We start from the raw sequence: 27,760 nt of genomic DNA on the forward strand, positions 1-27,760 counted from the left end.
TCTCTGCAATTGTTGCCTCTTGCTCTGGAACAAAAAAAAAAAGGGAGAAAGAAACACTTTGCAAAGGGCTGCTATTATCCACACACTACGGCGACAGCATATTTAGTACGTTTGTGGCTCTGGGGCTGCAGTAATTAATTGTGTGTCTAACGCTCTGGCTGGCACAGCCTTGCACCCAGAGCTTTCCCATCACAGGGACGGAAAAGCAGGCACCCTGGTACCCGTGCGTGCCAAAATCACTCCCCCCAGGCCTCTATGGCAGATGGGTGCTCACCCCAGGCTCACCCCAATAGCGAGGGGGGCTCGAGGGGGGGCTGCCACACTGCCCAACTCCAGGCAATGCTGGGTGCCGGGGCAGCTGGGGCAGGGGGCTACACCGAGGGGCTGTTAGGGCAGCCGGGGGTCTCCATCCCTTCCCCATTGCACAGACGCGGTCCTGGAAAGGGCCCTCTTCCCGCTCCCAACCCCAGTCCTTGCCACAATCCCTGTCAAGGCAGAGGTGCTCTCAGCGCCTATGCACCCCACTCGCTGGTGAGGGGTGTCCCCCCAAGCCCCCCTTTCCCTCCATACCCTCCCGCTGCAGGTGGAGCATCGCCACCCCTCCGGGAGGGAGGGTACCCTGCGAGCCCCCCTCCACCCCGCCAGCGCTGGCTGCCTGCACACAGGGAGAGAAGGGGTGCCGGGGGTGGGGGTTGCAGCGGGGACCCCCCTCTCCCCTCCGCCCGGCCGGGGGCTGCGCCTGCCCCCCCTCCGCAGGCTAACGACGCCGCTCAGCGTGTGCGGAGGGAAGGAGGGGAGGGAGGGAGGAAGGAGGGAGGGAGGGGACCTCCCTATCTGGCTCTATCTCCTCCGCTGCCTCTCACATGCTCCGGGAGGGCGATGCGGCTCCCCGCGTCCCGCTGAGCGAGGCCGCCTGCACCCCGCCGGGGCTGCCCTGCGCAGGGCAGGGGGGGCCGCCCGTCCCCCCCGCCGCCGCTCCCGCCCTTGGCGCTTGTGCGCTGCCGTTTTATCTTACTTTATTTTATTGCATTTTTTTTTCTTTTCTTTTCTTTTTTTTTTTTATTCGGGTTTATTTTTGGTTCATCTCCCCCTCCTGGAAAAAAAAAAAACAAACCACGCACCCCCTCCGTGCGCCGACCCCCGCGGCGGGCTGGAGAGGCTGATGCGGCCGCTAAGGTAAGCGGGGGCGGGGGGCTGCGGGGCCCCCCCCGGCCGCATGCTGCCCCGGCTCCCTGCATGGCCCTTCCTCCGCGGGACCTGTTGAGGCTGTCGCTGCCGGTCCCCGGCTGCCTCCTCCCTCCCCAGCCGTCTTTATAAAAAAAGCCAAACCCTTCGATTCTTCCCATTTTCTCTGCCCGGCTCGCTCCCTCCGTCCGGCTCGCTGCTAGCCTGCCGTGCATGCGGCGATTCATTTATCCTCCCTTCTGATGGTTGCCACTAAAAATGCACCCTGCTGGGCTCAGTCAGTCGACTAATTCCTTGCAGACCGCTGATGAGAACTGAAAATACCCTCGCCAGTATTTCCCCCTTTCCGTTGGATCACATCACGGGGCTGATCGCGATTATCGAGACCGGAGCGCTTCGTTCGCGGGGGCAGAAAGCTGCCCCGTAACTCCCGCCGTTGCAAAGCGCTGGGGTGTTTGCAAGCTCCGGGGGGAAAAAAGGCGGGGGTAAGGGGGGTGTGTGGGGGGGTGTGTGACAGCTGGACAGATGTGGGGCATGGGCAGGGACGGCCACATCTGTGCGCAGGGTGAGGATGGGCAGCTGGAGCGTGTCTGGCTGCGGGGGGGACTTTGCTCCTGACGAACCGAGTCCGTAAATAGCCCAAAACCTCAGCCAGGAGCTGGAGGGGGGGCGGTGGCGGTTAGAATATAGCCTTCAGCGAGGGCATTTCAGAGGCACCAGCCAGAGCAGCCCCTGTCGAGGCTTGCTTCCACTCTTGGGACCTGCACGTTGCCCTTCCTAAATATTATATACATTTAAGGAAACCGGCCTGTGTTTGCAAGACAGGTGCTTTTTGTTGTGGTGGTGGTTGCAAGGCAGGAGATGAAAGTTTGGTGTTGTTTTGATGTGATTCTTGATTGCTGCCTGTTGGAGTAATTGCATCGCAATTGCTCAGAGGTAGAATCAATTTCCCCAAATTGAGATTTTAATGGGAGCTCGCAAGCTGCTGTTATGTCATGTGGTTTAAGGCGGCGTTGGGTTGCATTTATTTTACAAACTGGATACTTTTGCAGACGGCGCAGGGATAACAGCACCACCCAGCGGGGCCGCAGCCCCAGCCCAGCCCCAAGCCCAAGCCTTAGCCTAGCCCCAGCCCCCTCTCCAGCCCAAGCTCAGCCCCAGCCCAAGCCTAAACTCAGTCCCAGCCCTGACCCGGCCACACCTGGGACAACTCCCAGTGCCACCTCAGAGCTGCATCCCCTCCACCAAAACTCCCACTTTCATGTGCCAAAATACTGATAGATGTACTGAATTAAAGTTGTTTGGGTTTGTTCCCCCCCCCAAAGAAGGAAGGTCTCTTTCTCAGATATTCAGGAAAAAGTTCTAAATCAGCTGATGACACTGTCACCTAGTGTTTCGTGACCAAGAGTGCAGGACAGGTGCCCTGCGGTGGGTCGAATTTCTGGCCCTTGCTGTCGGGAATTGACAGAAGGGGACCTGGGAAAGGCGGTTGGATTTCACAGAGCTCCTTCCACAGGGTCCGTCAAACACCGCTTTCTCAAAGGGCTGAAGATGTGAATTTGCAAACACTCGATGCCATCTCCCACCTTTAAAGGAGATCCTGGAGATGTCCTTAGCTGACCTGTCGGTTAGAGGGGGAGGAATTAGGGAGCTGTGTTTGCACTTTCTCAAGATACCAGCAGTTTTTAAAAGCAGCAGAGAATGACTGTCCCGTTACACAGACTGGTTTCTGTCTCTGCTGATAAACACGCAGTTCTCTGTGATTCTTCTCCACTGTTTATTTTGTCGCAGTTCAGATTTATCCCTCTTTTCTGCTGAGCTGACATTTGGCCGTTCAGACTTGCTCTTGGTTACCTCCCAGCCCACCTTCTATTTTTTTTAGAGGGGAGCACAGATACACTAAAGAGATATTGCTTGATATTTACCCCAAAGGGGAGACTGGGCCAGGAGGACCAGCTCCCTGCAGAGAACTAAATATACAGATGGTGAATTCTAGCCAACCCTCCAAACACTGCTGAAAAAGGGATGGTTACATGCTCCCATGTGTAGGAGTCAGGCCTCACCCCACCGGGCTTTGCAAGCCAGAGAAAAGGAGAGACACGAATGAATGCCACCAGTCAAAAAAAAGTAGACGTGATGAACTCTATTTGCCTGAAAATATCCTTGCTTGTTTTGCGTTCTGTCATGGGTGAGACTGGAAGTTTCCCACCAGCCCATATTCCCTTCCTCTTGTCCAGCGTGGCTGGTTGTGAGCGTTTAGAAGTGGATTTCATGGCTGAGAGCTTGGAGCAGGCATTTCGAAGAGAGAGCCCACGGCAGGGACTTCACTTGGGGCTGCTGTTAATCAGTTAATCTGCGGATGCAAAGATGCAGGTCAACAAAGAGTTCTTACTATTTTATTTATTGGTGTGTTACAAAGCCGTACTTTATCCCACCTTCAACCCACTGGCCTCTTCTTACACAGCCAGACTGGTGAGTCTGACGTTCACGGGGGCAGCTGTGGGGAGGTGGATTAGCTAAACCAGCAAACTCTTCGCTGCACGTTGCTGCGCAGGAGTGGGTCGATCTTCAAAGCCCAGCTCCGTGCCATCGCCTCCGCCTGCCCCGTTCAGTTCCTGCGGGTGTGCAGTGCAGACGTTGGTGGGACACTTGCCCTGCCAGCCACTTTATTTGCCCAGTGCTGTTAGTAGGGTTAGTAGGTCCGTAACCCCACAGGTTAGGAGGGAAGGGGGTTTAGATGCATATGCGGCAGCTTCGAGGTGCACAGCTCAGGGAGAACGTTGGTTCATGCTGTCAGCCAGAGAAACTGTAAAATGATTTAAAAAATGAATGAATGGTAAAAGGAGGGTCTTTAAAATTAAATGCAGCATCGTCCAGTATTGCAAACATGAGAGGTGTGGCTGTTACTGCAGAAAGACGAAGGGTTTTTTTTTGTTCTCTTCTTTTTCAGAGTTTTTTTTCTTTAAGAAGGGAACCGTTCAGTGCACAGATGTTTGGTTTTACTTCCATGAACATTTTGGAATCAGCTGTCAAACCTCCCCAGACAACAATTTGGGGGGTTCCACTCCAAGCTTCCTTTCTTCCTCCTCTAAGGAGCAATTTCCTTTTTGCTGCTCACCCCAAACATGTATTGCGGCAGAACATTTTCAGGATTAGCTTCCTTCCCGGGCAATCACGGCTTGTCGCAGCCAGGCCACGAGCAGCGTCCGTTGAACGCCTTCTCCTGAGGCCGAGCAGGCAAAGGCATGTGCTGAAGCTGTGCGGAAATAGTTGCGTGGAGAGTGGCCATGCAGACGGTTCATGGGAGAGTCAGGAGCAGACCCGGAGCCCTGACAGCTGTTCCTCTAACTGCTAGTTACAGTCCTCAGAAATACCCATGTTTACTATTTTAGCCATATAATTACAGGTAGTGAATAATTCCATTAGGAAGGCTGTAAGGGGAGGTATCATCTGTAAACCTGAGGGTTCAAATTAGGCACATTCATTCAACCCCACTGAAGCCCACAGCCATGCGCGGTGTGACACAGGGCACGGAAGAGTGAAGTTCAGATGAGTGATCCCAGCTGAGTTTCCCCTGGGAAGTGGGAATCTTGCTGCTCGTCTTGCGAATGCCTTGGAGAATGCTGCTGGCTAACCCCGGCTCTGATTTGCATGTCACCCCTCCGTCACGACACCAAACACTGTGTAGTGACCACGGAGGTGCCTTTGCCCCCGGAGCTGAGCCGCTGCACGGCGTAACTCCGCTGTGCCTCAGAGGTGTTTGCATTTCAGCGGTGGGTGGTTTCCCACATACTGTTTGCAGAGAGCATTGGGCTCGGCGCTGCCTAAACGAGGAGTCCCAGCTGGGCTTCAAGAAATAAAGCAGCAAAGGAAAACACAGTCGATCCGCATTTCCAAACCTAGTTATCCCCAGTTAGCAAGGCAGAGATCCGAACTTCACGTAACCTGCATTTCAGTAGGTGATTTAAAGTCCAGATCTTTGATTCAGCTAATCAGAAAGGTGAAAGTTACTCAAAAAACATGGAAGGGGTAGCAGGATTTCAGAAACGCACCTTATTTGGGGCCTTTTCCTGCTCTGCAGTTACGGTTTGGACACATCTGTTGTTTTCTCCAGTGAAATCCGCTGCTTTGATCTGTGCCAAAAACAGCAATCCCGTTTGCAATGCGTGATGCAGCTGAGCAAAATCGAGGAGAAATTTTTACAAACTGGAGTCAGGGGCATCGGACCGTTGCTTTACAGCAGCACAGTTTTCCCTACACCAAAGGCAGAAGCCCCAACAAGGGTCTTATTCTAAAAGTAATGCTTCAAACTGGATTCCAGCCTATCTTTGCAACGTGTCAGCGTGCCATAAATTGGTGATACCGAAGTGGCTCGTTAGGTTGAACAATCAAACCAGTGTTGCAGCAGCTACTTAGCAGCTGGATTTTAAAAGTTCGTAATTCAGGTGTTTTTCTGAGTTAAAAATAAATAGATAATGCTATATGTCATCAACTAGGATAAAAGCAGAAATGTTTTCCAGTTTCAAATAAAAGCAGAAGTTGCATTGCAAGAGGACAGGGTGAGAGCAAGAGGAAGGGATTTGGGGTCTGAAACCCCATCCTCTGGTTTGCTTTTTCCCCGCCTGGGCTCTCCCCAGCTCACGGACCCTCTTCTACCTCCCCCCGGCTCCTTCCAGCCTCCCCAGGCCCCTTCCAGCTCCAGCTGCCTACACATCCCATCAGCAGGCATTTCTTCTTGGGTGGTAGCAGCAGCTGGCAGGGTTTGGACATATTTGCCCCTGTTTGACATCCCCCACAAAGAGGTGCTTCGAGTAGGCGTTCCTCCCACACTGCCTTTGCTACAGGTCTGGATCCGGCCTGCCAGCTTTCATCTCCTGCCCAGCTCAGCCCGGTCTGGCAGCTCTTGTGCACACAGAGCTCCTTCTGACTTTAGTGGACATCATCCGAGCGCAGCTGTAGGAGGATCAGGACCAAGACAGATCTCCAGTCAAGCAGGCAAGGCCTCAGGAGTTTTGGATCCCATCTGGGTCCCAGATGGAAAAGTTTCAGCATTTTAATTCCTGTTGCAGCCTGGATAAAGCCCCAGTGAAGCTCCTCCTTCATTTGGAGGCACGGGGGCTCAACCCCCCCCAGGAGAACTAGATAGGTATTAAAAGAGATCTTTGCTCCTTGTATATTTACTCCCATCTCTCTTCCTTCTCACCTCACCTTCCATGGGTTATTTGTTTTAGCTGAATCACAGATTCAATCCATGATAGCGAGGAGATCGTGAACTTACTGGAGACTCGAGGCTACCATCACTCCAAAAAGCGTCCTTGAGGGTGATTGTGAGGCCGAAGAGAAGGGGGTTTCCAAGGACAACTAGAAGCAAAGTCAAGAAGCATCCCAGGCCTATACCAAAGTGCAGGAGGAAAGACCCACTGTTAAAGGGCATTTACAGAGTTGGGAGAAGGGTTGTATAAAACGACCAGCATCCTTTTGTTCTTTGTATAAGATTCCCCAAGAGAAAGGAGGTGAAACATTAGGATGGCAAGGGGGCACTCCATCAAAGGAGGGATAATGATATAAAATAGGGAAGTTAAAGCATATTAATTAGAGTGTATTATACCCGTGAGCGCTCTGGTTCAGAAGTGAAGTTGTCTTAGTTCACTGTGGCTAAAATACAGGGAAAATTTCAAGAGAAAATTTAAATAGATCCAAGTAGGCTGTTACGGGCCTGTGTCCCTCCTGGCTTAGCCCTTTCCTGGGTGGAGCAGACCCCTGGGATGGTGGGGCGGCAGATCCAACCTCCTCACTCCTCATGCTGTGGCATTGCAGGAGGTGGAAAAGAGCAGGATTTTGAAGGCCGGCAGGCAAATGCCTGCGTGCTTCGAGCTGCTGCTCCACCTATATGGTCCGTGAGCAGGGAGGGTGCTCCCAGGACTGCCGTCTGCCCGGGGCCTGCCCAGAGGGTCTCTATGGGGCACTTTAGAAAGTGAGACACCCCAGGACATCTGTACCAGCACAACTGGTGAGGCTTTTCCCCAATGAAAGCTGAACATCCAGGTCTACGCATGGGCTGGTGGTGCAGACTAGGCTGTGGTGGAGGTCCTGAGAAGTGTAGGTACGTGTTAGCCCTCTCTCTCAGTCCTCTGTGTGCTGGCAGCTGGATCGGGGACCCCTAACAGTCGTACCCCTCTCCGAGGAGTGTCAGTCTAACGATAAGGATCTATGAGACTTGCTGTTTCTGAGTCATCTGAGCTTACTTCACTGCTGCCAGTTGCCAGCGCGGGTGAATGACCTGGAAAGGTTGTGAAACGCTCGCACCTCCTGCGCAGCCGGGGCTGGGGCAGCGCGGAGGAGCTCCTTGGGCCGGGGGGCCCTGCAACAGTGGCCCAGGGGCCACAGCATCGCTCCCGCAATCCCTGCCCCGCGCGAGCGGCCAAGCGTCTCCCTGCCTCGGTTTCCCCCCTCTGCTGTACAACAGCCCCTGTACCCCAAACTGCGTAATTTTGGGGAAATCGAAAGCGCTCTCGTTAGGCCCATGGGGAGGAGGCAGGAGGGCGCGCTGGGTGTCGAGACCCCGAGGGGCTGGGAGGACGCCCCTCTCCCACATGGCAGCCGAGCCGCGACGCGTGACGGCGGGGCAAAATCTGAAGAGCAAAATCTCTTCCCGCAGCCCACCCTGCGTGGGGCCATGGCCCCCCGCTCCGCCGACCCCCATCCCCCGAGGCCACGGGAGGGTTCGGTGCCTCGACCCCCAGCCACAAGCCCCTTGCCCGGGTCTCGCAGGCTCTTTCTTCCCGGCTGCCCGCCATGGCTGCGGTGCGCGGCCCCCGGTCCCCGCCCCTTCCACGCCGCCGCCGGAGCGCGGCCGGGGAGGCGGGCGGCGCGCTCCCGAGTGGGGCGGCGCAGGGAGAGGATGCAGACATTGGAAGGCAGCTGGGGTGATTGATGGTTTGGGCTGTTTTGTAATGGGAGGGGAAGGAGAGGAGGAGGAGGAGAAAAAGTCTGTGTAATCTTTCAGTGCGGAGGCCGCCGGAGCTGGGGCCGCCCGTCCCTGCATCGCTCCGCGGAGCCATGTGGGGCTTTTGATTTTATTTTTTTTTTTCTAATTCTTTCTTTCGATTGATTTATTTTTCCCTTTTGTTCTTCTCTTCCTCTCTTCCCTTTTTTTTTTTTTTTTTTTTTTCTTTTTAACACTCTTCTTCCAGGGAGAGGATAGTGGTTAAAGCTCGAGCTGGATGGATGGGTATGGGGAGAGGGGCAGGATCCACAGCCCTGGGACTTTTCCAAATCCTCCCTGTCTTTCTCTGCATCTTCCCTTCAGGTAAGGAACAGCCTCTTTATTTTGAAGAATTTTTTCCCCCTGTATTTCTCGCAGCCCTTGGATAGCCGCCTCCGTTCCCCGTCTCTGGGCCTCTTTCTCTCTCCCTCTCTTTGCAGCAGTTTGCCACATGTTTAAAATAAGCAAGCGGGGCTCAGTTTTGGGGGGTGTGTGTGCGGGTGTCCCATTCCCTTTTCCCCAAGCAGTTGCGGTGGGTGTTTTTCCTTGACCACATCTTCTTTGTCTCCTCGCTGCCTCATCCCACAAGGAAGGAGATGGTCGAAATCAAAGCAATCCCTGGCGAAGGCGGCCGGGGGTTGTTTCTGACAGCGTCTGGCAGGTTACGTTGTTCTCCCGTTCCCGGGTGTGCCTTGAAAGGGGGGGGTGGGCGGGGGAGTGACCCACACGTTAACACCCCAGATGCCAGATTTCAGCCCTTAAGTGCAGGGGGGGCGTCCTCGCTCCGAGACCCCCGGGAGGGGAAGAGCCGGAGGGAGGCTGCGGAGGGGGTGAGGAGGCTGGTTGCGCTGTGATTTCGGGCGGGTCGGGGGTCCGGGGGGGGTGCAGGGGCGCGGGGAGGGGGAGCCGAGCTCACCTGGGCCGGGCGGCGCAGGATGCGCGGGGCGCGCAAAGCCCCTTCCCTTCCCCGGCCTCGGGCTGGGGGGGGGGGGATTTCTTAAATATTTTTTTTTTGGGGGGGGGGAGGGGGTCTGAGCACCATTATTTCGTTGGAAAACTTTGCCCGGCACGGGCCGGGAGCTGCGGGGCGGTGGGAGGGCGGGATGGCAACCAAATGGTCCCGCCAGCCCCGGGCCGGCCCCGGCCCTTCCCGCGCACCCCCGGCTCGCACCTACGGCGGGGCTCGGCCCCCCCCAGCCCCCGGTTTGTTTGTATTGTGTCAGAAAAGGAGAGAATTTCAGAATTACAGCTGAAAACGCCATCTGTTTCCAATGAATCCCCCATAGTTTTTCACAATGTTTTTGGCAGATCTCTGCCTGCAAATTCCTTCAAGCCCTGAGTGCTTGTTTTTGTTGGGGGAGGGGAAACCCAGTCCACAGAGGCGGATTTGTTCCTTCCAAAACTCTCCAGTTTCTTTACCTCTTTTTTTTTTTTCCTTTTTTTTTTTTTCACTTGCAATGGAGGGGGGGGAAGGAGAGAAAGCAGGAGGGAGAAAGAAAAGCCCTAACGCTTAAATCTCCCCGTTTATCTTTTTACTTTAGTAAAACTTTCGCTTTTTTTTTTTTAGTTTATTAATTTTAAAATCGCCTCTGCCTTTCTTTTGCATAACCGTAGGTGAAGCAGTCTTGCACACACATGTAGTAAATAAATAAATAACTGCTTTACGCCCTTCCTCCCTCCCCCCTTTGCCCTCTTAGCCCTAGTGCAGGCGAGCGAGGCTTTGCAGCGCTGCCCTTAGCACTGGGGTGTCCCCCCGTCCTCCCAGGGGTCTTCCCAGCAGGCTGGAAGGTGAACATCCCCCCAGTTTTCTTCTGGAAGCTCTGGAGCTGCTCCCATATATGTTGCTTAACGCCCTTTTCGGAGCGTTCAAGTTGCAAAGCGTTGAGGCCGTGAGATTTACGGTGCAAGAAAGAACTTGATAGGAGATCTGGCTGGCTGCTTTGTTTGATTCTTCCTTCAGCAGTCAAATAAGGTGCAAAGAACTGGCAGAACGAGGCGATCCGGAGCCCGCGGGAGCGGGGCGCAGGCGGAGACGGGGCTCCCCATGCGCAGGGCTGGGAGCACGCCGGGGGCTTTGGTTGAAAGCTTTTGGGGTGGGAAGGTAGGAAAAAAGGAGGGGGGGTTTATTCCGTGGCAACCATCCTTTGCCCCTTTTTCCCTGTGCTTCCTGGGAATTTGTGGGTTCCCAGCAGGTTCCCAGCCCCGAGGAAGCTTTGCAGCCCTCCTGAGAGCCCTGGGCGCGGGGGGCTGCTGGAGGCTCCCCAAGTGGGTGCTCGGCGTGTCAGATCAGTGCCCCGCCAAGTCCTGCCCTCTTTATTTATTTGCTTAACCCCCCCAACACGCACACTCTGGGCTGGATTCCCGTGTATGCTGCTCTCGCACCGATGGCTGCACCCCACTGCCTTCTGGGCGGCCCCTGCCGTCGAGCACCCTTGGGCTGGGGGCACCGGAGTGGGTCCCTTGTGCGTGGGTCCTCCCCGCGTGGGTCAGGGTGACCTCTGAGCATGGGGCGGCGGGGGAAGGAGGTTTGGGCAGAGCAGGCCACTGCTGACAGTCTCCCTGGCAGAAGTCCTGCTCAGGGCTTGTGCCAAGTCCCAGCATCGGATGCTCAGGGGTGCTCTACCCTCCCGCTGGGACCCTGATCTCCCGGGGTGCTCAGCTGCCCACGCCTGTGCCTCCCAGTACGGGCTGTGCTGAATTTTCTTGCAAACCCTTTTGTACTCTGTTGTACTTTAAGAATCTGGCTCTGGGTGTTTTGCCCCAGATGTTAGGAATTGCTCTCCCGCTCGTACTCTGGTTTGCTTTGGCTTTCCCTGTTTGTCCTCAGCTTTGCCATCTCAGCTGTATACTTTTCCTGCCTCCAAAAAAAATATTGGGATTTTCTGCCCGTAGTCTACTCGGGCAATACAGTTGATTGCAGATGAGGATCCGTCCTTACTGGAGGTGTATTGGACTGGTTGATAAATGGCTTTTGTCTCAGCGGCAGAGAGGGATGTGATTGCAGCATTAAGCCAAAATTGAGAAGGGGGGCTTAGGGGCTGTTAAAACAACACCTCCCCAAAGCTGCGAATGGGGAGCTGGGCTGGGGGCCGGGAAAGGTGGCGGCAGGAGAGGAACGCGCCTGTGCGGGATGTTGTCAGGGCAGAGAAGAAGGGAGGGATTCAAACGTAAACCTGGAAATATTTTGGCTTCCCTGTTTTGTTGCTTGCTCAGAGCTGGTCTCGTACTTGGAACGGGGCGTTCTCTTCAATTGCCAGCAAGGATCGTTGTGGGGCTGGAAGGAGGCGCCTTGTTTTTAATAAGATGGGGTGGATATGTTGCTTTTTTCACTGAAAATCCCGAAATTCCCAGCCCTTGGTTACCGGAATGGGAGGATTTTGAGAGTGACTTTGGGTTTATAATAGCAGCAGCTGAGGTTTCTCTCGTTGTGGCCGAAACACCTGTGCCGAGTCGGATGTGCATATGAAAGTGCTCACAGGGCTGGGCAGCCATAAGAACTTCCTAACCTGGGGGGTCTGCACCAGCCTGCTGTCCCCGGAGAGCTGGGCTGCAGCGCTGGATCAGGCCCCAGCGACGCTGAGTTCTGCGGTCTCTCTTTTGGCTCCCTGATGGGCGCATCCCATAAAGCAACCGTAGGCTCTGGCAGGGCTGTGCATGCCCCGAGCAAGCCCCTCCTCAGCCCATCAGTCCTTTGGGGCACCCCCCAGCTGAGTCCTACAGCTCCCAAGAGATGAGCATTAGTGGAACAGTAAAGAAGGTCAAAGATGAGGGGGTTTGGCCCAGCTGGATGAATTTGATCGCGTTTGATTTGCTTTTCCCATTGGAGCAGACGCCAAACTTGGAATAAGGGGGAGTGTGGAAACTCAGGACCAAAAAAGCATCAGGGTCCCAGGTGCTTTGAAGGGGGCTGGGGTGAATTCGAGGATGCCACAAGCCAGGGGGGATGTGTGCTGGGGTGACGGGGAAGGGTTTTTGGGGAGGATGGGGGATGCTTGGAGATGTAGCTGTTGTGGGGTGGGGGAGGGGGTGCCCTGGCCTTTTTCTTGCTATCCTGGCAAATCCTGTCTTGATATCGCAGATCAGGAGTGAGCTGCGCAGGCAGGGCCCTGCCTGGCCGTGCACGGCACCCAGAGCGCACTTGTCAGAGGAGTGCCCCTAAATGCCTTTAAAAAGCTTTGTACCCTGCACTTGGCAGCTACTGGGATGAAAAGAAGAGGATATTTATTCCCTTGTCCGTGAGCTCTCAAAATAACAGGGCGTTCGATTGTAGCCTCAAGATTGCTTTGCACTCAAGTGCAGCCCGGCTGAGTAAATCACTGCATCACCAGCTGAAATTCCTGCAGCAAGGGGGAGAATTGAATTATGGCCAACTGCAAAACCAGATGCCATCCCCTTGATGAAGTCATCGGGCTCTTACTGCAGAGAACAAGCTGGCTCCTACACACACGCAGCCCTGGTAGGCGCAGACTGAGCCGCTCTGTCTGACAGCCTGGCCGTGGTGTGCGGGGCAGCCGGAGGCTGGCGTCTCTGCAGATGCGAGAACAGTAAGTCCTTCAGGGTGAAGTACCAGAAGGGTGTCAGCTCCGCTTTCTGCTGCGTGAGCATCCAGGGGAGTTCGGCCGTTTAATTCCCAGCAATCAGAGCTATCCCTGCATATACGGGGTTTTTATGGTTCAGGCAGAGAGCAAGGTTCACTTGAGCCCAAAGTATTTTCTCCTTCCTCAGTTTCCTCTCCTTCCTGGACAGCTGTTGACTTTGGTCCCCAAAGTCCTAGTAATGATCTGTGTCAATTTGGTTTTTGGACAAGCTACCTTTTTTTCTTGCCGTGTGGCACGGTCCAGCAGCCCTTTCTGAGATGACGAGGACATGTGGAAGGACAGTTTAGGGATGGATCCTGGTTCCAGGCTTTGCTCTTTGTTGGAGCATCACTGTGCTGGGAACAGGAGGGTGCAGAGCAGCAGGTTTGGGGTAGTGGGTTCCAGTTAGAAGGTTACTTTCTCTCTTAAAATCTGAGCCCAAGTGGGCCAGCAGTCAGATGTGTTTAAAAATAAATCTGTGAATGTCTGTAGCTGTGAAGGAGGAGCAGATATTGTGGCTTCTGTGGGGCATGAGCAGTGGGGAGTAGGTCTGGTGCTGGGTGGGAGCCCAGCCCACAGGAGGGATCCACTAGATCCCAGTGTGTCCCTGGGTGCAGCTCCAGCATCAGTTGGGTGCCCGCGTGGGTTTGCGGTGGGCTCGTGGGGCTGCTGCCCGCCAGCTGGGCAGCTGCCACCCCACGCCCTGCGTGCAAACCAACGCCTCCGATTGAGATGCCGCAATTTTTTGGCAGGTATTTAATTGTATAAATTTGCCTCATCCAGATTTACGTGCTCCGGGCTTTTCTCCATCTCCTTGTTTCGTGTCTCATTTACCTCTGCGTTTGAAGGGTTGAAATTTCACAAGCGCACGGCAGGGATGATTATTCCTAGAGGGAATCCACACCTGTGAGCAGAAAGCATTTCCCTGCCAGCTCCGCCGCGGCCTGGGCGAGGGGGAGGAGGGTGAGGGACCCGCTGCCACACCTGGGGGGCCCCCGGGCGCTGGTGGGTGGCAGCCGGGCCTTCAAAGGCACCCTGGGAAAACAGCTTTGGCGTGGGGAGAGTGATGTCTGCTGGAAACCCAAAACACTTGGCGACGGGGGTGGCTGGTGGAGGTGGCCTTGTCTGCGTACCGCTGCTTCAGAGGGATGGGGACATGGGTGGTTTTGGCTGGGGAAGGAAGATGAGGGTGATGCATCATGCAGGGGATGAGAGAGGGAGTCCACCTCTCTTCCCACTGGCTTGTCTTGGGTGAAACCCTTCTCATCCTCAGCATCCTCATCTGTAAAAGGGACCACTCCTCTCAAGGAGATTTACCGGCTCTTGAGAACCCTTGGTGAAAGCGGCTGGGTGCTCCCCAGGTGGGAAAGCCCAGGTGCGCAGCTCCAGCACCACTTTCCAGCCCACGGCATGCCATGGCTGGGAGCCAGCTTCGTTAGCGCCCTTCTGCAGATGGAGAATCAGAGGAGATTGCTTCCCTCCCTCCCTCCCTCGTCCTTCAACCGCTAGCTCACAGTACGTGTCTGTGGAGCAAAACTTGCATCCCCTGAACCATCCACCAGCGCTGCTTCCTCCGAGCTGATGAAAGCTCAACAGCTGTGGCAAAGGCAATGCTGAAGCCTGAATCCCTGGATGAAGTTTTAAGAGCCAAGTCTGCGACTCTGCTCCTTTGGCTGTAAGCGCTGGTTCCTCTTTTGAGCCCATTGTGCCTCCCAAACTTCCCAAGATCTGTCGGTAACTCTCAGAGCAGCGTTGTCGACTGCTCACGGCCCTGGCAATGGGCAGCACGGTTGATGCCCTCTCCGACGGTGTCTGCTCGCCCTTCTCCCTGCACGGGGATGTCGAGGTGAGCGTGGAAGAGCAATGCAGGCCGGGGGGGCTGGGGAGAGACACGGTCGTCCCCGCTAAGCATGCCGGGTCAGCAGTAAGCTGACGCCCTGAGCCAAAAGAGCTGACTAAGTGACAGGAACGATCAAGGGCTCCTTCGGCAGCATCCAACGGTTCGTGCTGTAGCCGGTGAAGACACTGACTCTGCTTTTTTCCTGCCTGTGCTTGCCCCGTGTCTCCGCGACGCCAGGAGAGGAGAGATGGGGGGCTGTGAACCCGACGCTGAGGACAAAAGGGAGTTGGCCATGGCAGGTCCTCCAGGTGCTTTAGTGATTGACACAGGTTGAAACGAGAAACCTCCTTCTGTGTCCCTCTTCTGACTTAAAGAAACTGGAGAAAGCCTTTTCCCCAGCATCCTCTTGAGCAAGACAAGGACTGGGTTAAAAGAAACTGCGTGGATTGAGGTGTGCTCTTGGATACATCTAGAGTCACTCTCTCAGCACGTCCTTTACCTGGATTTAATGCATCTGTTGCTTTTGCCAGTGAAAGAGAGCACAAAACGCAGGCGCCGCCATGGAAGGTGGCCCCTCCGAGCCAACCTCCCCATGCACGCCCTTAAAAAATATGAGCTCCAGCTCTTTAAGAGAGTCAGGTTTATTTTTCTCCTTCAATTCCCTCCCTCTCCTGGTCCTCCTCCCCCCACTTCAGTGCAACTGAAACCTGATCTAATCCCTTTGCACATGGGTAATTTATTGGTCTATTGGGCTTTTCTTGATGGCAAATTGCATTGTCTTTCTTCCTGGGTTGAGGCTTTGGAGCAGTTTGCTGCATTCCTGCAGCTCTTTTCTCAGGGCTGATCTTTCACACCCCCTCTGAGCACAGTCAAATCAGTTTTATTGGGCCTCTTTGTTATGCAAACAAGGCAATAATAACCAGGCTATTATTCTGCAAGATTGTGCTTGATTAACAGTTCAAAGGAGGTCGCTGGAAGAGCCCAGCGCTGCCATGGGGCACAAATCCTTTCGCGAAGCTTGGGTCATGTGGCCCTTGGGTCTTCCTCGCCCCACGGTGCCCTTTGGGGTTGCAGGAGAGCTGCCCCAGCCCAGGACACCCCATCCATCAGGGCTGCGGATGGCACCGATGGGCTCATTTCTCTCCCCGGCGTGACAAGGCAGCGGCCGATACGTGTCGGCCTCGCAGCCCACGCGGGCACCAAGATGTGGGTCCGGCATGGTCGGCATGTGGGGTGGCTCGCGTAGACCTCCCCACTGGAAGAGGGACAGTGCGAGGGGCTGGATGCAGAGGGATGATGTTCACCCTCTCTGCTTTTGCTTTGGACTCCTGAAATCTTGCTGTAAGGGATCCTGTCAGCCAGGGGTTTGGGGAGCAATGTGATATTTTTTAAAATTTTTTTTTTTAACCTCTTGCGGTTATTTTGGTGCTGGTGGTGACTGCTGTCTGCCCGGCAGCTGAGCGGCCCACATCTCCTTGAAGCTGGTAGATGTTGCTGGTATTTAGCACCTCCAAGAATCGTGCCTTTCCTATTGAGGTGTCAGCATAAATATGTTTATTTAGATTACTTAAATAAATATGTGTTTAGGAGCCTAAGTCTAGGTGCTCGGATCTGAGGCCAAAGGTAATTACGTTTTACTGTGTTCTCCAAAAAAGCCTTTTACTGCATGTGTGAGGCTTGCACATCGACACTTCAATCCATATATTTGGAAAGACGCGGGATGATGTATTTGCAGCACATGTGGGTGATGAAATACTTTCCAGCCTGTTAGTAACGAAGAGGATATTAAACAACATCTTTTAGCAGTGAATGCTTTAAAATTAGCAGGTCTGGTTAACATACACCCAAGAGTCTTAAAAGAATTGGCTTTTGCTTACTGAAGTTAATTTCCAGTAATTCTCTTTGCTAGAGAAATTACAGGAGAACTGATGAATTGTTGATTTGGTGCTAGTTTTCTGAAAAAGCATGATTTGGGTAAATGAAATCCAGGTAACCTGACACCAGCTGGAGGGAAAATAGGGGCACTGATAATTAAAAGGCTGTTAAAGTTAGATGAGTGCATGTAATATGTTTGAACACATAATTTAACAGCATGTAATGTACCATACCAGTGATGTGGGCGGAGTGGTGGGACCTGGGTCGTGCGATACCCCGAGCTCCCAAGCCTGTGGGAGCTCGCCAGGGCAGGTTGGCGGCGGGATGCTTGCAGGATGCTTTGCAGACTGGGAGCTCTGGCAAAGGTCACGGCCAGACAGCACAGCACGTCTTGGTGCTTGCTGTGGCGCGATGCCCCAGCGGAAGGGGTGACCTCGGGAGAGCGGCGGGCGCGTGTCCTGCGTCGGCATCGCCCGTCGGGGTGGTAGGTTTTGCAGGAAACAAGCCTGCTGGAGGGAGGTCAGATGGTGGGGCTGGGCAAACACCTTCCAGTGAGAACTTAAAAGCGCAAACCGTTTAGCTTATCTAGAGGATTGACAAGTGACTTGATTGCAGTGTGTAAATACCTTTGTGGGAAACATACTGGTTACTAACGGACCTTTACTGCTTTGGAGAAAATCACTAGTTCTTTTTATGTCCTTACAATGAAGTCAGATAAAATCCACTTAGAACCAAGACCTGTGTTTTGTAAAGGTGATAAACTCCTGAAACAGCTCGCTGAGGAAAAGGGTGGCTTTTCAGACCGTGCAGACCACAGAAGTCCTCGTGGGAGGTATACATGAAAAGTCGCGGGGCACCGGGCTGCGCACAGCGGGGCTGTCTTAGTCCGGGTGGTTTGATGATTTCTTCTGGCTTTAAACTTCCCTGAACTGTTGTTGGTTTCAAGATACCTAAGGAAATCTTGTCCCTGCTTTGAGTGGCGCCAAGTCCTTGAAAGATGATGACGATGGGGAGGTTGGGAGGTGGCTGGGCTACCAGGGGTTGAAGTCACCCGTCCCTGGGATAAAGGGAGATGGACGAGGGTGGTGGCATCACTCAGACCTGGGAATGATCCCAGGATCCCAGGAGCGCCTTGCTGGGTTCCTGCTTGAGAGGGGTTTGTTTCCGTGCTAAGTCATCTGTGATTGAAAAACAGATCCATTGTGAGTCGATGGAAAATAGATTATATAAAATTGAATAAACATTGTTTCTTGGCCAGGGTACAAATGTGCCAAAGCTGCTGCCAGAGGGGACAAGGCAAGGCGTGTATGTTGGGAGGGGGAGAGCAGAGTGTCTGTTCTCCTCCGAGGCCTTTATCGGCCGTGTCCCCTCCCCAGCAGCACGAGGGGTTTGCCAAACCCAGCGGCCACTGGTGCGGTTGGAGAAGCATCTCTGGGAAAGCCCAGGCGTGAGCGGCCGGGGAGGGTGCACAGCCCCACTCACACACCGCCTCTGCCGCTGCGGCACCTGGCTTTGGAAATCTGGCCTTATATGGGGCCCTGAGCGAAACAGAGAAATGGGGACGGGTGCCAAAACTGGAGCGATAACATCTTAAAGAAGAACACTCCCCCTTCAGGCCCAGGGAGGAAGGAGATGGGCTCCCCTGCCCTTGGTTTTGTTCTGTTTTTTTTTCTTTTTTTTTTTTTAAGTCAGTACCTTATAAAGTCATGCAGGACCCTGGGGCGGTGCGGTGGGGAGGGATGCTCGGTGCAGGGATGTGATCAGCACTGAGTGTCAGGGGGCTGTTTTGCAGCAGCCCACCCTGTCCCTAGGCTGCCACAGCTGACGTCTGCATCTCCTGATCCAAGCAAGTGAAGCCCAGCCTTAAAGAACAGCAGGCTACAGCTTTATTCCTACTAAAAAAACCCCCATCTACCCAGCGGCTGCAGGGCTGGAGCAGCCTGGGCTCTGCGAGCGGCTGGCTGGCTGGGATGCTTTGCACAGTGCATCCCATTGCCTTACCGAGCTGTCAGGTGAAGTGGGGTGTGCGGGTCCTGCATGTCCAGGGATGTGTCCTCCAGCTCCTCCCGGGCCTGTGCCCGCAAGTCTGGCTGCAGTGACGGCGCCTTCGGCCGCATGCAACCTGAAGGCATCCTCAAGCTGTACATGAGCAAAACTACTCGGAGAGCAATGATTTTAATTGGCTGATGCCACAACTCTTTGGGATAACCGGTGGCATGGGTCACGCTCCTGTGTGCTTTTTTGATTCCTGCCTTCCACTGGGAGGGTCCTGGGGGATCTGCAAAGCTGTGCTCACGGTCTCTCGTCAGAGGGAGCGAGATGCATTTTCTGGTTTTTTTCCACCCTGATAAACCCACACCTGCACCGCGAGCATCTTGCCCTGAAACGCCCCTGCTTGCAGTAGCCAAGCCAGCAGACTTGCTTGCTCCTGTCACGCCGACTGTGCTGCCGTGTGCGATCGCCTGCACTGAATACCGTCCCTTACTTCTCCCTCGGAGTTCAGACACTGTGCTAGCTATAGCGTGTTCCAACAGCCACGTTTGAATGTCGGGCCAAAGTGGGCAGCGCTGGGGAGCCGGGCTTTTCTGTGTGCCGGCAACAAGGCATCATTTGCATCACATCTCTCATCTAGGAGAAAGGCCGAGCAATACGCTCCATTGCAAGCCAGTGGCTGTGGTGGGAAGCCTGCTGATAAGTGAAGTGTCTTTGGTGGAAAACCATGCTCTTGGGGCCAAAAAGAAAGGGACGTGAAACAATAAATGTTTTTTAAGTTTGACCGATAAATACAGAACACTTAGCAGAAATGTCAGCCCAGGTCAAAAGCTTGTTATCAATTCACCCCTGGTCAGCGATGAGTTAAAGGCTTTCCACAGCACTTCTTGCAGGTTTAAATGGGATGCTGCCAAGGTGAAACAGCTCCTGGGTTCTTGGTGCTGTTGCTAGCATCTGAGTTTATTCAACATGAATTCTAAAACTATGAGGAACCTGTCACCATTTCCTATTTGCACTTCACCCTTCTTGGAAAGGGAGAGGAGATGGGCTTGTTTCTTAAAGCTGGACTGCTTAGTGTTTTATGGCCTCGGTCTCCCTTTCTGATTTTCCAGCACCAACTGTGTTTAGGTTTCCAGCACTGTAATGTTTAATACTAAAACATACTGTTTTCCCTGAAACAATACTGGGTTTTGTAACTTTCTTTTTAAACAAATCTGAAACGGTTTTGGCACAGATGCCTTGCCAGCCTCCTAAACAAACCCCGAGACAGGAATATACGTGTGTGCCTGCGAGAGGCACCATGAAAGCATCTGGAAATGGTGGGGCTTTTCTCATCCTGCTGCTGCCTTTTGTGCCTGAGCCCATCCTGTCTCCAAGCCCTCTGAGGGGGTCGATTAAGAGGAGAGGAAGGAAAACACAATGAATTTTAAGTGGTGTGAGCCTGAGTTCACCCAGCAAGACTCCAAATTGGCATGAGCAGAGCAGTGTCTGTGTGATGTTCCATGATGGCCATGTGCTTTTTGCACAGCTGCTTTCAAGTCTGCTCCAGGGAAGCCATGCTGCCCCAGGGAGCAGACATGGGGAGTGGGGGAAACAGAATCTGAATTTTCTTTGCCTTCCTCCGCCTTGCCAGCAAGCACTGGGGCTCTGGCTGAGCCCGGTGAAGGCCCTGCTGCCTTTGGCTTCGCCTCCGTGTGGGCAATGTGAGGCGGGGGCTCGGCTGGCATCCCTGCATCCTGCCGCACCGGTTTTTCTCCTCCACCTCTTGTTCTCTCTCAGCGAGCCGTGGCGGGGAACGGGCTCCCAGGGCTGGGCAAAGGCACACGGCAGGCAAGAAAGAGCTTTTTTTGGCTCCTGCGTCTTTCCAGGGACATGGGCAAGTACTGCTCCTTGCACTGCTGCAGCCCCAAGGACGGTGGGGTGGCTGCTGGCTTTGCTGTGCAGACTTGGTCACGGCACAGATTCTGCTCTAACTTCTGCATGTTGACATGTGTCTGGGGCGCAGCAGTCATGCTGGGGCTGGATTTCCCCATGCCCATGAAGGAGGAAAAGGAAGGCAGACAGATTTTTGCTCTGTCAGAGCTCGGTCTGGACACAATGCTCAGTAATCTGTGCAGCACAGAGCTTTGAATGTCAAACCCTAAAAAGACATGAAAAACCCCATTGCAGCTCCCTCCAGATTAACGATCCTGCCTTATCCCTGCTAATGAATGCACCCCATTCTTCCCCATCCTGGTTTTCCCCTCCAGGAGCATTCATCTAAAGGCTGGATGCTCTTTCCCTTCTTTGCTTAAATTGGGGCAGGTCCACTTGGTTTCTTTGGCTTTGACGCATGAGAGTTGGGTCATGTGAGAGGGTCATGTCTGGTGAGCGAGGCCCCATGATGTGGTAGAGCCAATGTCATGAGTTTGGGCTGCACAAGGAGGACACCAACCTCTTGGTGGGGGTAGGGTTGGATGTCCCACACACAGGCATGCAAGCATTGACCACCTTGTGTTTTCTTCCCCTCGCGCAGTGACGTCTCCATGCAAGATCCTCAAGTGCAACTCTGAGTTCTGGGCGGCCACGTCGGGCTCCCACCACCTGGGCACGGAAGAGGCGCCCGAATTTTGCACGGCGCTGCGCGCCTACGCGCACTGCACCCGCCGCACTGCCCGCACCTGCAGGGGTGACCTGGCCTACCACTCCGCCGTGCATGGCATAGACGATCTCATGGTGCAACACAACTGCTCCAAGGATGGCCCCACGTCCCAGCCCCGCCTCCGGACATTGCCCCCCGGGGACAGCCAGGAGCGCTCTGACAGTCCTGAAATCTGCCACTATGAGAAGAGCTTTCACAAACACTCGGCTGCCCCCAACTATACCCACTGCGGGCTCTTTGGGGACCCCCACCTCAGGACTTTCACAGACACTTTCCAAACCTGCAAGGTGCAAGGGGCTTGGCCGCTCATAGACAATAACTACCTGAACGTCCAGGTCACCAACACGCCGGTGCTGCCTGGCTCCACAGCCACCGCCACTAGCAAGGTGAGTCTTGGGCACATCCCCGCGAGCAGAGGTGGGCAAAGGCAGAGGTGTTTCTGAACAGCCTTTCTTTTCACTGTCTCTCTCCTTCACCATTTGCACATCTCCTTGGAGAGGGCAAGACCGGGTGGGAGCTCCTCTGAATTTGAGTATTTGGCCTTAAATACCAGACACCCATCCTTCCTCTCTCCCCACCTTCACTTAAATGGCCTGTGGTTTCTTCCTGAGCATGTCCAGCCTCATCTTGGTTAGTAGGCTGCGAAGGGCAATCATGGCCAAAGTTGGAATTAAGAGGGCTCCCACCTGGGGAACTCCAGGTTGCTGTGAACAGCCAGACCAGGAATGGTGGTGGCACCCTTGGGGGGTACCTGAGGTCCAAACAATCCTGGGACTGCCCTCCAGGGGTGCTCCAGCTTGCAGGGAAAAGCCTGGAGGGACCTGAGCTCCTCGCATTGCCTTCCCCTCTGCGAAGCCTCGAAATTACCTCTGTCAATTTGTCAATTGTCACTCAGGCAAACACTGGGAAAACCCAAGAGAAAATGTGCTGCCGTGACACAGCAGGACTTGTGTGACATGGCCTCAGCTTCAGGAGAGACCTGAAGCTGATGAACTGTCATGTTGCTCTGCGGTGCACAAGCTCTAAAGCTAACAGACCACTTTTTGTGCCAAAAAAAGGGAGGCTCAGCAGGAGGCATCCTCTTGCTTTTGGAAGGTGTCCTGTCCCACTGTGTCTGGGAGGTCTGCTTCTCCCTGCAAGTGGGGAGAAGAGAGAGGCACGTACAGGACAGGGACTGCTGCTCAGCTCTGGATGTGATGTTTTCAGCCTGAGGTGGAACTGGCATTTTGGTTTCAACCTTTCCCTAATAAACTTCCTGAAACATACTTCATGATGCTATCAGCAACATACCTACCAAATGACATCAAAACCTGCTGAAGCTTAAAAGGAAGTCTTGCTTGAGGAAAGTGGTCCCTAAGGTCCCCAGAACCATGCAATTTCTAGGCTGGATCCCCGGATCACCATCTTAATTGAGCCTTTTCACCTGTTATTTGCCTCACAGGCTTGTGGTGAGGAGGGATTAGTCATGAGTTCTGCAGCATGAGCTGTGGAAATCATTACTGCGTCACTGCTAGAGGACCATGTGCTGTTGGAAAGGATGGGAGCCTCTCGGTCCATGGGGCTCTTTGTGTTTTTGCATGATGTTCTCTGCACTACCCTTCTTCCTCCAGCCAGAGGCAGGGCTGGACCCAGAGGAGGTAGGAGGAGGTCCATGTGAAGGGTAGTGCAGCCTGAAACCCAGGGCAAGGTGGTGCCTTCTGACATGGTTGAGGAGGGGCTAGCAGAGCATCTGGGCACTCAGCAGAGGAGTGGGTGGGAGAGCGGGACATTGCCAGGGCTCTGGACAGCTCTGGGCTCGTTGCCAGCACCACTGGGAGCCACCACCATGCTTAGCCCAGACCTTGGGAACCCTCAGTTTTTCACTTCATACTCAGCCCTCGGGCGAGTCTGCCATGTAGCTGCTGGAGCCATCTCCCCTCCAGTCCAGCCCTGCTCTGGCCAGATCTCAGTCTGCCCCCTCACGGGGGCTACATGGCGGGGACTGTCCCCTTACTGCTTCTCTGTCACAGAAAGAGGTTCAAGAGAAGGAGCAAGTTTGCAAGAGGTGAAAGAGAAAACCTAGATTTTGCATGGGAAGAAGAGCAGGTTGCAAAATCTACTCTTCCTCCTCAAGCCAGGGAAGAGCAAGTACTGTGAGGTCCTTTGTGCAGCAAGGGCCCCATGTTTGAGCCCCGCCAAGGGTGGGGAGCCACGCTGGGCTCAGTTTACACCCATATCACCCCAGAAGTGCCTGCCTGCTCAAACATGCTGAACACATGTGTGTCTGTGTGGTTGAGATGGAGTACAACATGTCCTGGGGCTCAGAGGAGAAGATGGTTGGTCTGGGAGTGGCCAGTCCAGTCCTTGGGATGTAAATGCTGTGGGAGCCAGAGGAGAAGCTCCACCATCTAGAGGAGCGTCAGGCCCTGGAAGCAAGACAATGCTGCATGCATGGGTGTGCCACCACAAGCCTGTGAGTAGTGATACTCCAACCAGCTCCTGCTACAACAGAGCTCCTGTGTTGGGCTTCGAGATAACATCACAGTTCCAGGTGGTATGTTCAGTACAGCCTCTGGGTCTTGATTCCATGCACGGTGTCCTCACCCCTGTGCCGAAGCAGGATGGCCATGCCTGCGTGCCTAGAAGTTGGGCAGCTTCTCTAGGATGAAGCACCTGCCCATGAGCTGAAGGCTACGCTCCCGGCCAGGCTGAGCAGACAGCTCCTCCACCTCCTGTGCTGCTCCTGGTGGTGGCTGTACATTTTCACGTGGTCATTGCTGGTTGTAACCCTGTTCCTTTCTTTCTTCACCCACAGCTCACCATCATCTTCAAGAGCTTCCAGGAGTGTGTGGACCAGAAAGTATACCAGGCAGAAATGGACGAGCTCCCCGCTGCCTTTGCCGATGGCTCCAAGAACGGTGGGGACAAGCACGGAGCCAACAGCCTGAAGATCACTGAGAAGGTGTCGGGCCAGCACATCGAGATTCAGGCAAAGTACATTGGCACCACCATCGTGGTGAGGCAGGTGGGCCGGTACCTCACCTTCGCCGTGCGCATGCCGGAGGAGGTGGTCAATGCTGTGGAGGACCGGGACAGTCAGGGCCTCTATCTGTGCCTCCGCGGTTGCCCGCTCAACCAACAGATTGACTTCCAGACCATCCGCTCGGCTCAGGCCACAGAGGGTCGTGCTCGTAGGAAGGGGCCCAGTGTGCCGGCCCCCCCCGAGGCCTTCACGTACGAAACGGCCACGGCCAAGTGCAGGGAAAAGCTGCCCGTGGAGGACCTCTACTTTCAGTCCTGCGTCTTCGACCTCCTCACCACAGGGGATGTCAACTTCATGCTGGCTGCTTACTATGCCTTTGAGGACGTGAAGATGCTTCATTCCAACAAAGACAAGCTGCACCTCTATGAAAGGACACGGGACCTGGCCCCGGGCAACACAGCTCCCTCGGGGACCGCCCCCACCCTCTGGGTAGCACTGCTGTGTTTGAGTCAGTGTTGGTTGTGCTTGTTATAGAGGTTTGCTCCTTCGCACCGTGGAGAGCGGGGAACGGGGAGCAGGAGGGAACCAGGGATGAGATGGCAGTGCTGGACAATGGAAGGTTGGATATCAGAGCCTCATGGGTTGTCCTCAGACCTCAGCCCCTCTCTTGGCACCAGGTCCTCCATCTTCCCAGCTCTTGCCTGGGAAGAATGTGCTGCCAATGGGACCAGTCAGGAGCTTTTGCTGGACTGTACCTTGTCTGGACCTTCCTCACCTCCCCCTCTCCTCCTCCTTGCAGTAGTGTGGGTACTGAGGAGCCCCCACCTCCTTGTAGCGCTCCCCCAGGTCCCAAAAATGCATGTGGTGACTGCGGCATTGGCGTGCATCACTGTGGCTTCGGAGAGCAGAGCCTGCAAGGAGCGTGCAGAGCAGCAGTACGGGGCCAGGCCTGGCCAGCACGGTGGGGCTGGGCTTTCTGCTCGCTGGGGCCGTGCTCAACTTTTTGGGCATGTCCTGCCCTGGCCACAGCCCTGTTGTTGCAGAAAATGGTGCAAGGGGCCAGAAGGGTGGAGAATGGCCCCACGCGTGCCCAGCCGCCAGTGCCAGACATCTGGGTGGAAGGAGGCTACATTCCTCAAGCCTCAGCTTGCGTTTGCTGTGGTTCAAAGGGCACCTCCTATTTTAGCAGTTCGTTTGGCTGATCACTCAGTAGCTTTATTCCTGGCTCCCTTGCCTCTGCCCGGACCCACCGAGAACTCTTGATGGCAATGGGAGAAACCTGGCCAGTATTGAAGCAGTTTCTGCAACTTCTGCCCAGCGTTGGACGAATTTCTCACACCATTTGTTCTCCGGTCACCTAAAACTGACAGCAGGGAGGCTGCTCAGTGGGAGACCCCACCCCACACCTCCCTCCAGCCCTGCACCCACTCACCTGCCCGTGGCTCGGCCAGGCCCTGGGATGGAGCAGGAGTGTCGCGCTCTGTTTGTTTGCTGCTAGGTCTCTGCTCCGTTCCTCGTCCTGGGGCCATGACTTGCTACCCCATTGCAGACCAGTTGCACCTTAAGCTCTTCTGGGCTTGAATCAGAAATGGGGCAATGTTAGAAATCTATCCAGGAGATGGGATGCAGCAGAGGACCCCCCCCCCCCCCAACTGACTCCAAATGTCTGTTCCCTGCCTTGAAACCATTGATAATCTCCTTCCCCCACCACACAGTGCTGCCCGTCTCCTCTCCATGTTCCTCTGTGGTTCACCTCATTGCTCACTGAACAAGCAGCAAGACCACCTTTGGTCTGTGTCTTGGAGACCTCCTGATGGGTTCCCCTCCTTTCCTCAGGGGGAAGTTCCCAGAAACAAGCCCTAAAACACGTGTCACTCTTGGGGGTACCTTCTGCTCTCAAGGGAGGTCTCTGGGCATGATGAGACAAGCTAGCACCAGAAGAGGTGGGAACAGGCTACGTTTGGCAGCCTGAACTGGTGCCAAGAGGCAGCCTGGTGTAAATACTCGACGTGACTATTCATTGTGTCCTAACAGCTCTAGAGCTCCATTTGTAAAGCAGCAGAGAAATGCAAAATTGTGTCAATGGATGTAATTTATATTGTCTCTTTAATATATAGAGCCCTGGCATTGATCTCGTGTGACTGTACAGATGAAGAGATGTAATTGGTTTTTAAATGTTTAAGGAAAGAAAAGAAACAAAAAGATGTGTTTACTACTTTGCTCCTTGCTTTGTTTGCTGGTGCCCCAGGTATTCTGTTTAGGGAATTCTGAAATAAGGCTGTCACAGTTTGGAGGCGCTGAGGAGAGCAACCACTGGACTGCGGCACAGGACAGTTTAGTTTCCCAATGCACTAATTGATCAGCCAGGCTGATCTGGGCTTTGTTTCCTTTGTTCAAGAAACAACTCCAAGTTTTTGTCTTCCCTAGAAATTCAAAATGCAAGTTTTGAAAGCCAAAATTTGTCACTGGGTAAGAGGAAACATCTGTTCCTTGCTCTGTTACCCCATAGATAACAGCAGCTGTGCCAAGCATCCCTCTGAAGGCACAGTGCTTCTTAAAAGCAGTCTTAGCTGGCCAAGCCACCATGTGCCAACAAGTCAGTGCTTCCCTGAAGACCTCCCTTTTCTATAAAGCGATCACCCTATGGCATGACGCGCTGTGGTTTAGGGGTAATTTCCAGACAAGGAAAGTCTATTTGGTTACGGCATGGCTCAGTCTTGCTGTCCAGGTGAGCACTCCAGTGGTGGCCGGCTGTCATACAGTGGTTAGGGTATCCCTATTTTAGAAGCAAACAGTGAAGCACTTTATTTTGGTTGTGTTTGACCCAGTTCTGGTTAAAGGTGAAGTGTGGCCAAGAAAGACCCGATACTTGGAAACTAAAAAGTACGTAGGCAAAGGGGGGGGGCACACGTGACAAGAAGGTTCCCCCCCTCCTTCCTGCATTGAGACCCATGGGAGTGTCACCGCATGTATATAATGTAAATTATTTATTGAGAGAAATGCAAGTAAAGTTTGAGGTTTTTTGACAATAAATGAGTGGGTCTCATTTTGTTTGGACGTGTTGGATGGTGCTGTTCACCACTCCAGATGCAAATGCTGCCCCGTTTCTGTATTCACTAAAGCAGCTTTCTTCCGTCTGTAGCAAAGGACCCTTTGAGAGCTGTCCTAAATTCTCCTGGAATTTCACTCTGGGGTTTTATTTATCTGCAGCCAAACAAGAAAACTAAAAGGGGGGTGGGAGGGGGGAGAAATTATAAATAATAAACTATTGGAGCAGAGCCTTGCTGGGAGAGGAGATACGCAGCAATGAGAGTCCAAGCAGGTACTGTTGCCCTGCCCCTGCTCACCCCAGCACCTGGGATATATGCCCCGATGATTTCCCCTTTCTTGGGCATTGCTCGTGGCCCCAGTCGGGTCTGTTACTGCCCTCTAACGAGAGAAACCAAAACTGCAATTTTTTTCCTTTGTTGTCCCTTTTTCGAAAAGCTTGAAGGACTCCTTGCCCCTGCAGCTGGGCCCAGGGAGATGCTGAGGCAGGGTGGGACACCAGCACCAACTGAAAACATGTTATTGGACAAATCTGTGCAAAGACACCCAGCACCAGAAATCTGAGACCTGACCTCCCCCTCCTTCAGAGCCCTGAAGAACCAGCAGGTTTTGGAAAGAGCCAAACCCACTCCTCTGTCACCACGTGCACCAGCTC

The 27,760-nt window shown here is 54.0% G+C and overlaps 1 protein-coding gene across 1 annotated transcript; it reads left to right on the forward strand.

Annotated features, from left to right (window-relative positions):
- Positions 1-806: 806 nt before the first annotated feature.
- RGMA (repulsive guidance molecule BMP co-receptor a) lies at positions 807-27,107 on the forward strand. Its single transcript, XM_064456167.1, has 4 exons — positions 807-1,176; positions 8,379-8,494; positions 20,970-21,481; positions 23,890-27,107. Exons 1-4 carry the CDS (start codon positions 1,163-1,165, stop codon positions 24,589-24,591), a joined length of 1,344 nt encoding a protein of 447 aa, XP_064312237.1. The 5' UTR covers positions 807-1,162; the 3' UTR covers positions 24,592-27,107.
- Positions 27,108-27,760: the final 653 nt, after the last annotated feature.

Source organism: Phalacrocorax carbo, chromosome 7 (assembly GCF_963921805.1).
Source record: "Phalacrocorax carbo chromosome 7, bPhaCar2.1, whole genome shotgun sequence".
Taxonomy (NCBI): domain Eukaryota; kingdom Metazoa; phylum Chordata; class Aves; order Suliformes; family Phalacrocoracidae; genus Phalacrocorax; species Phalacrocorax carbo.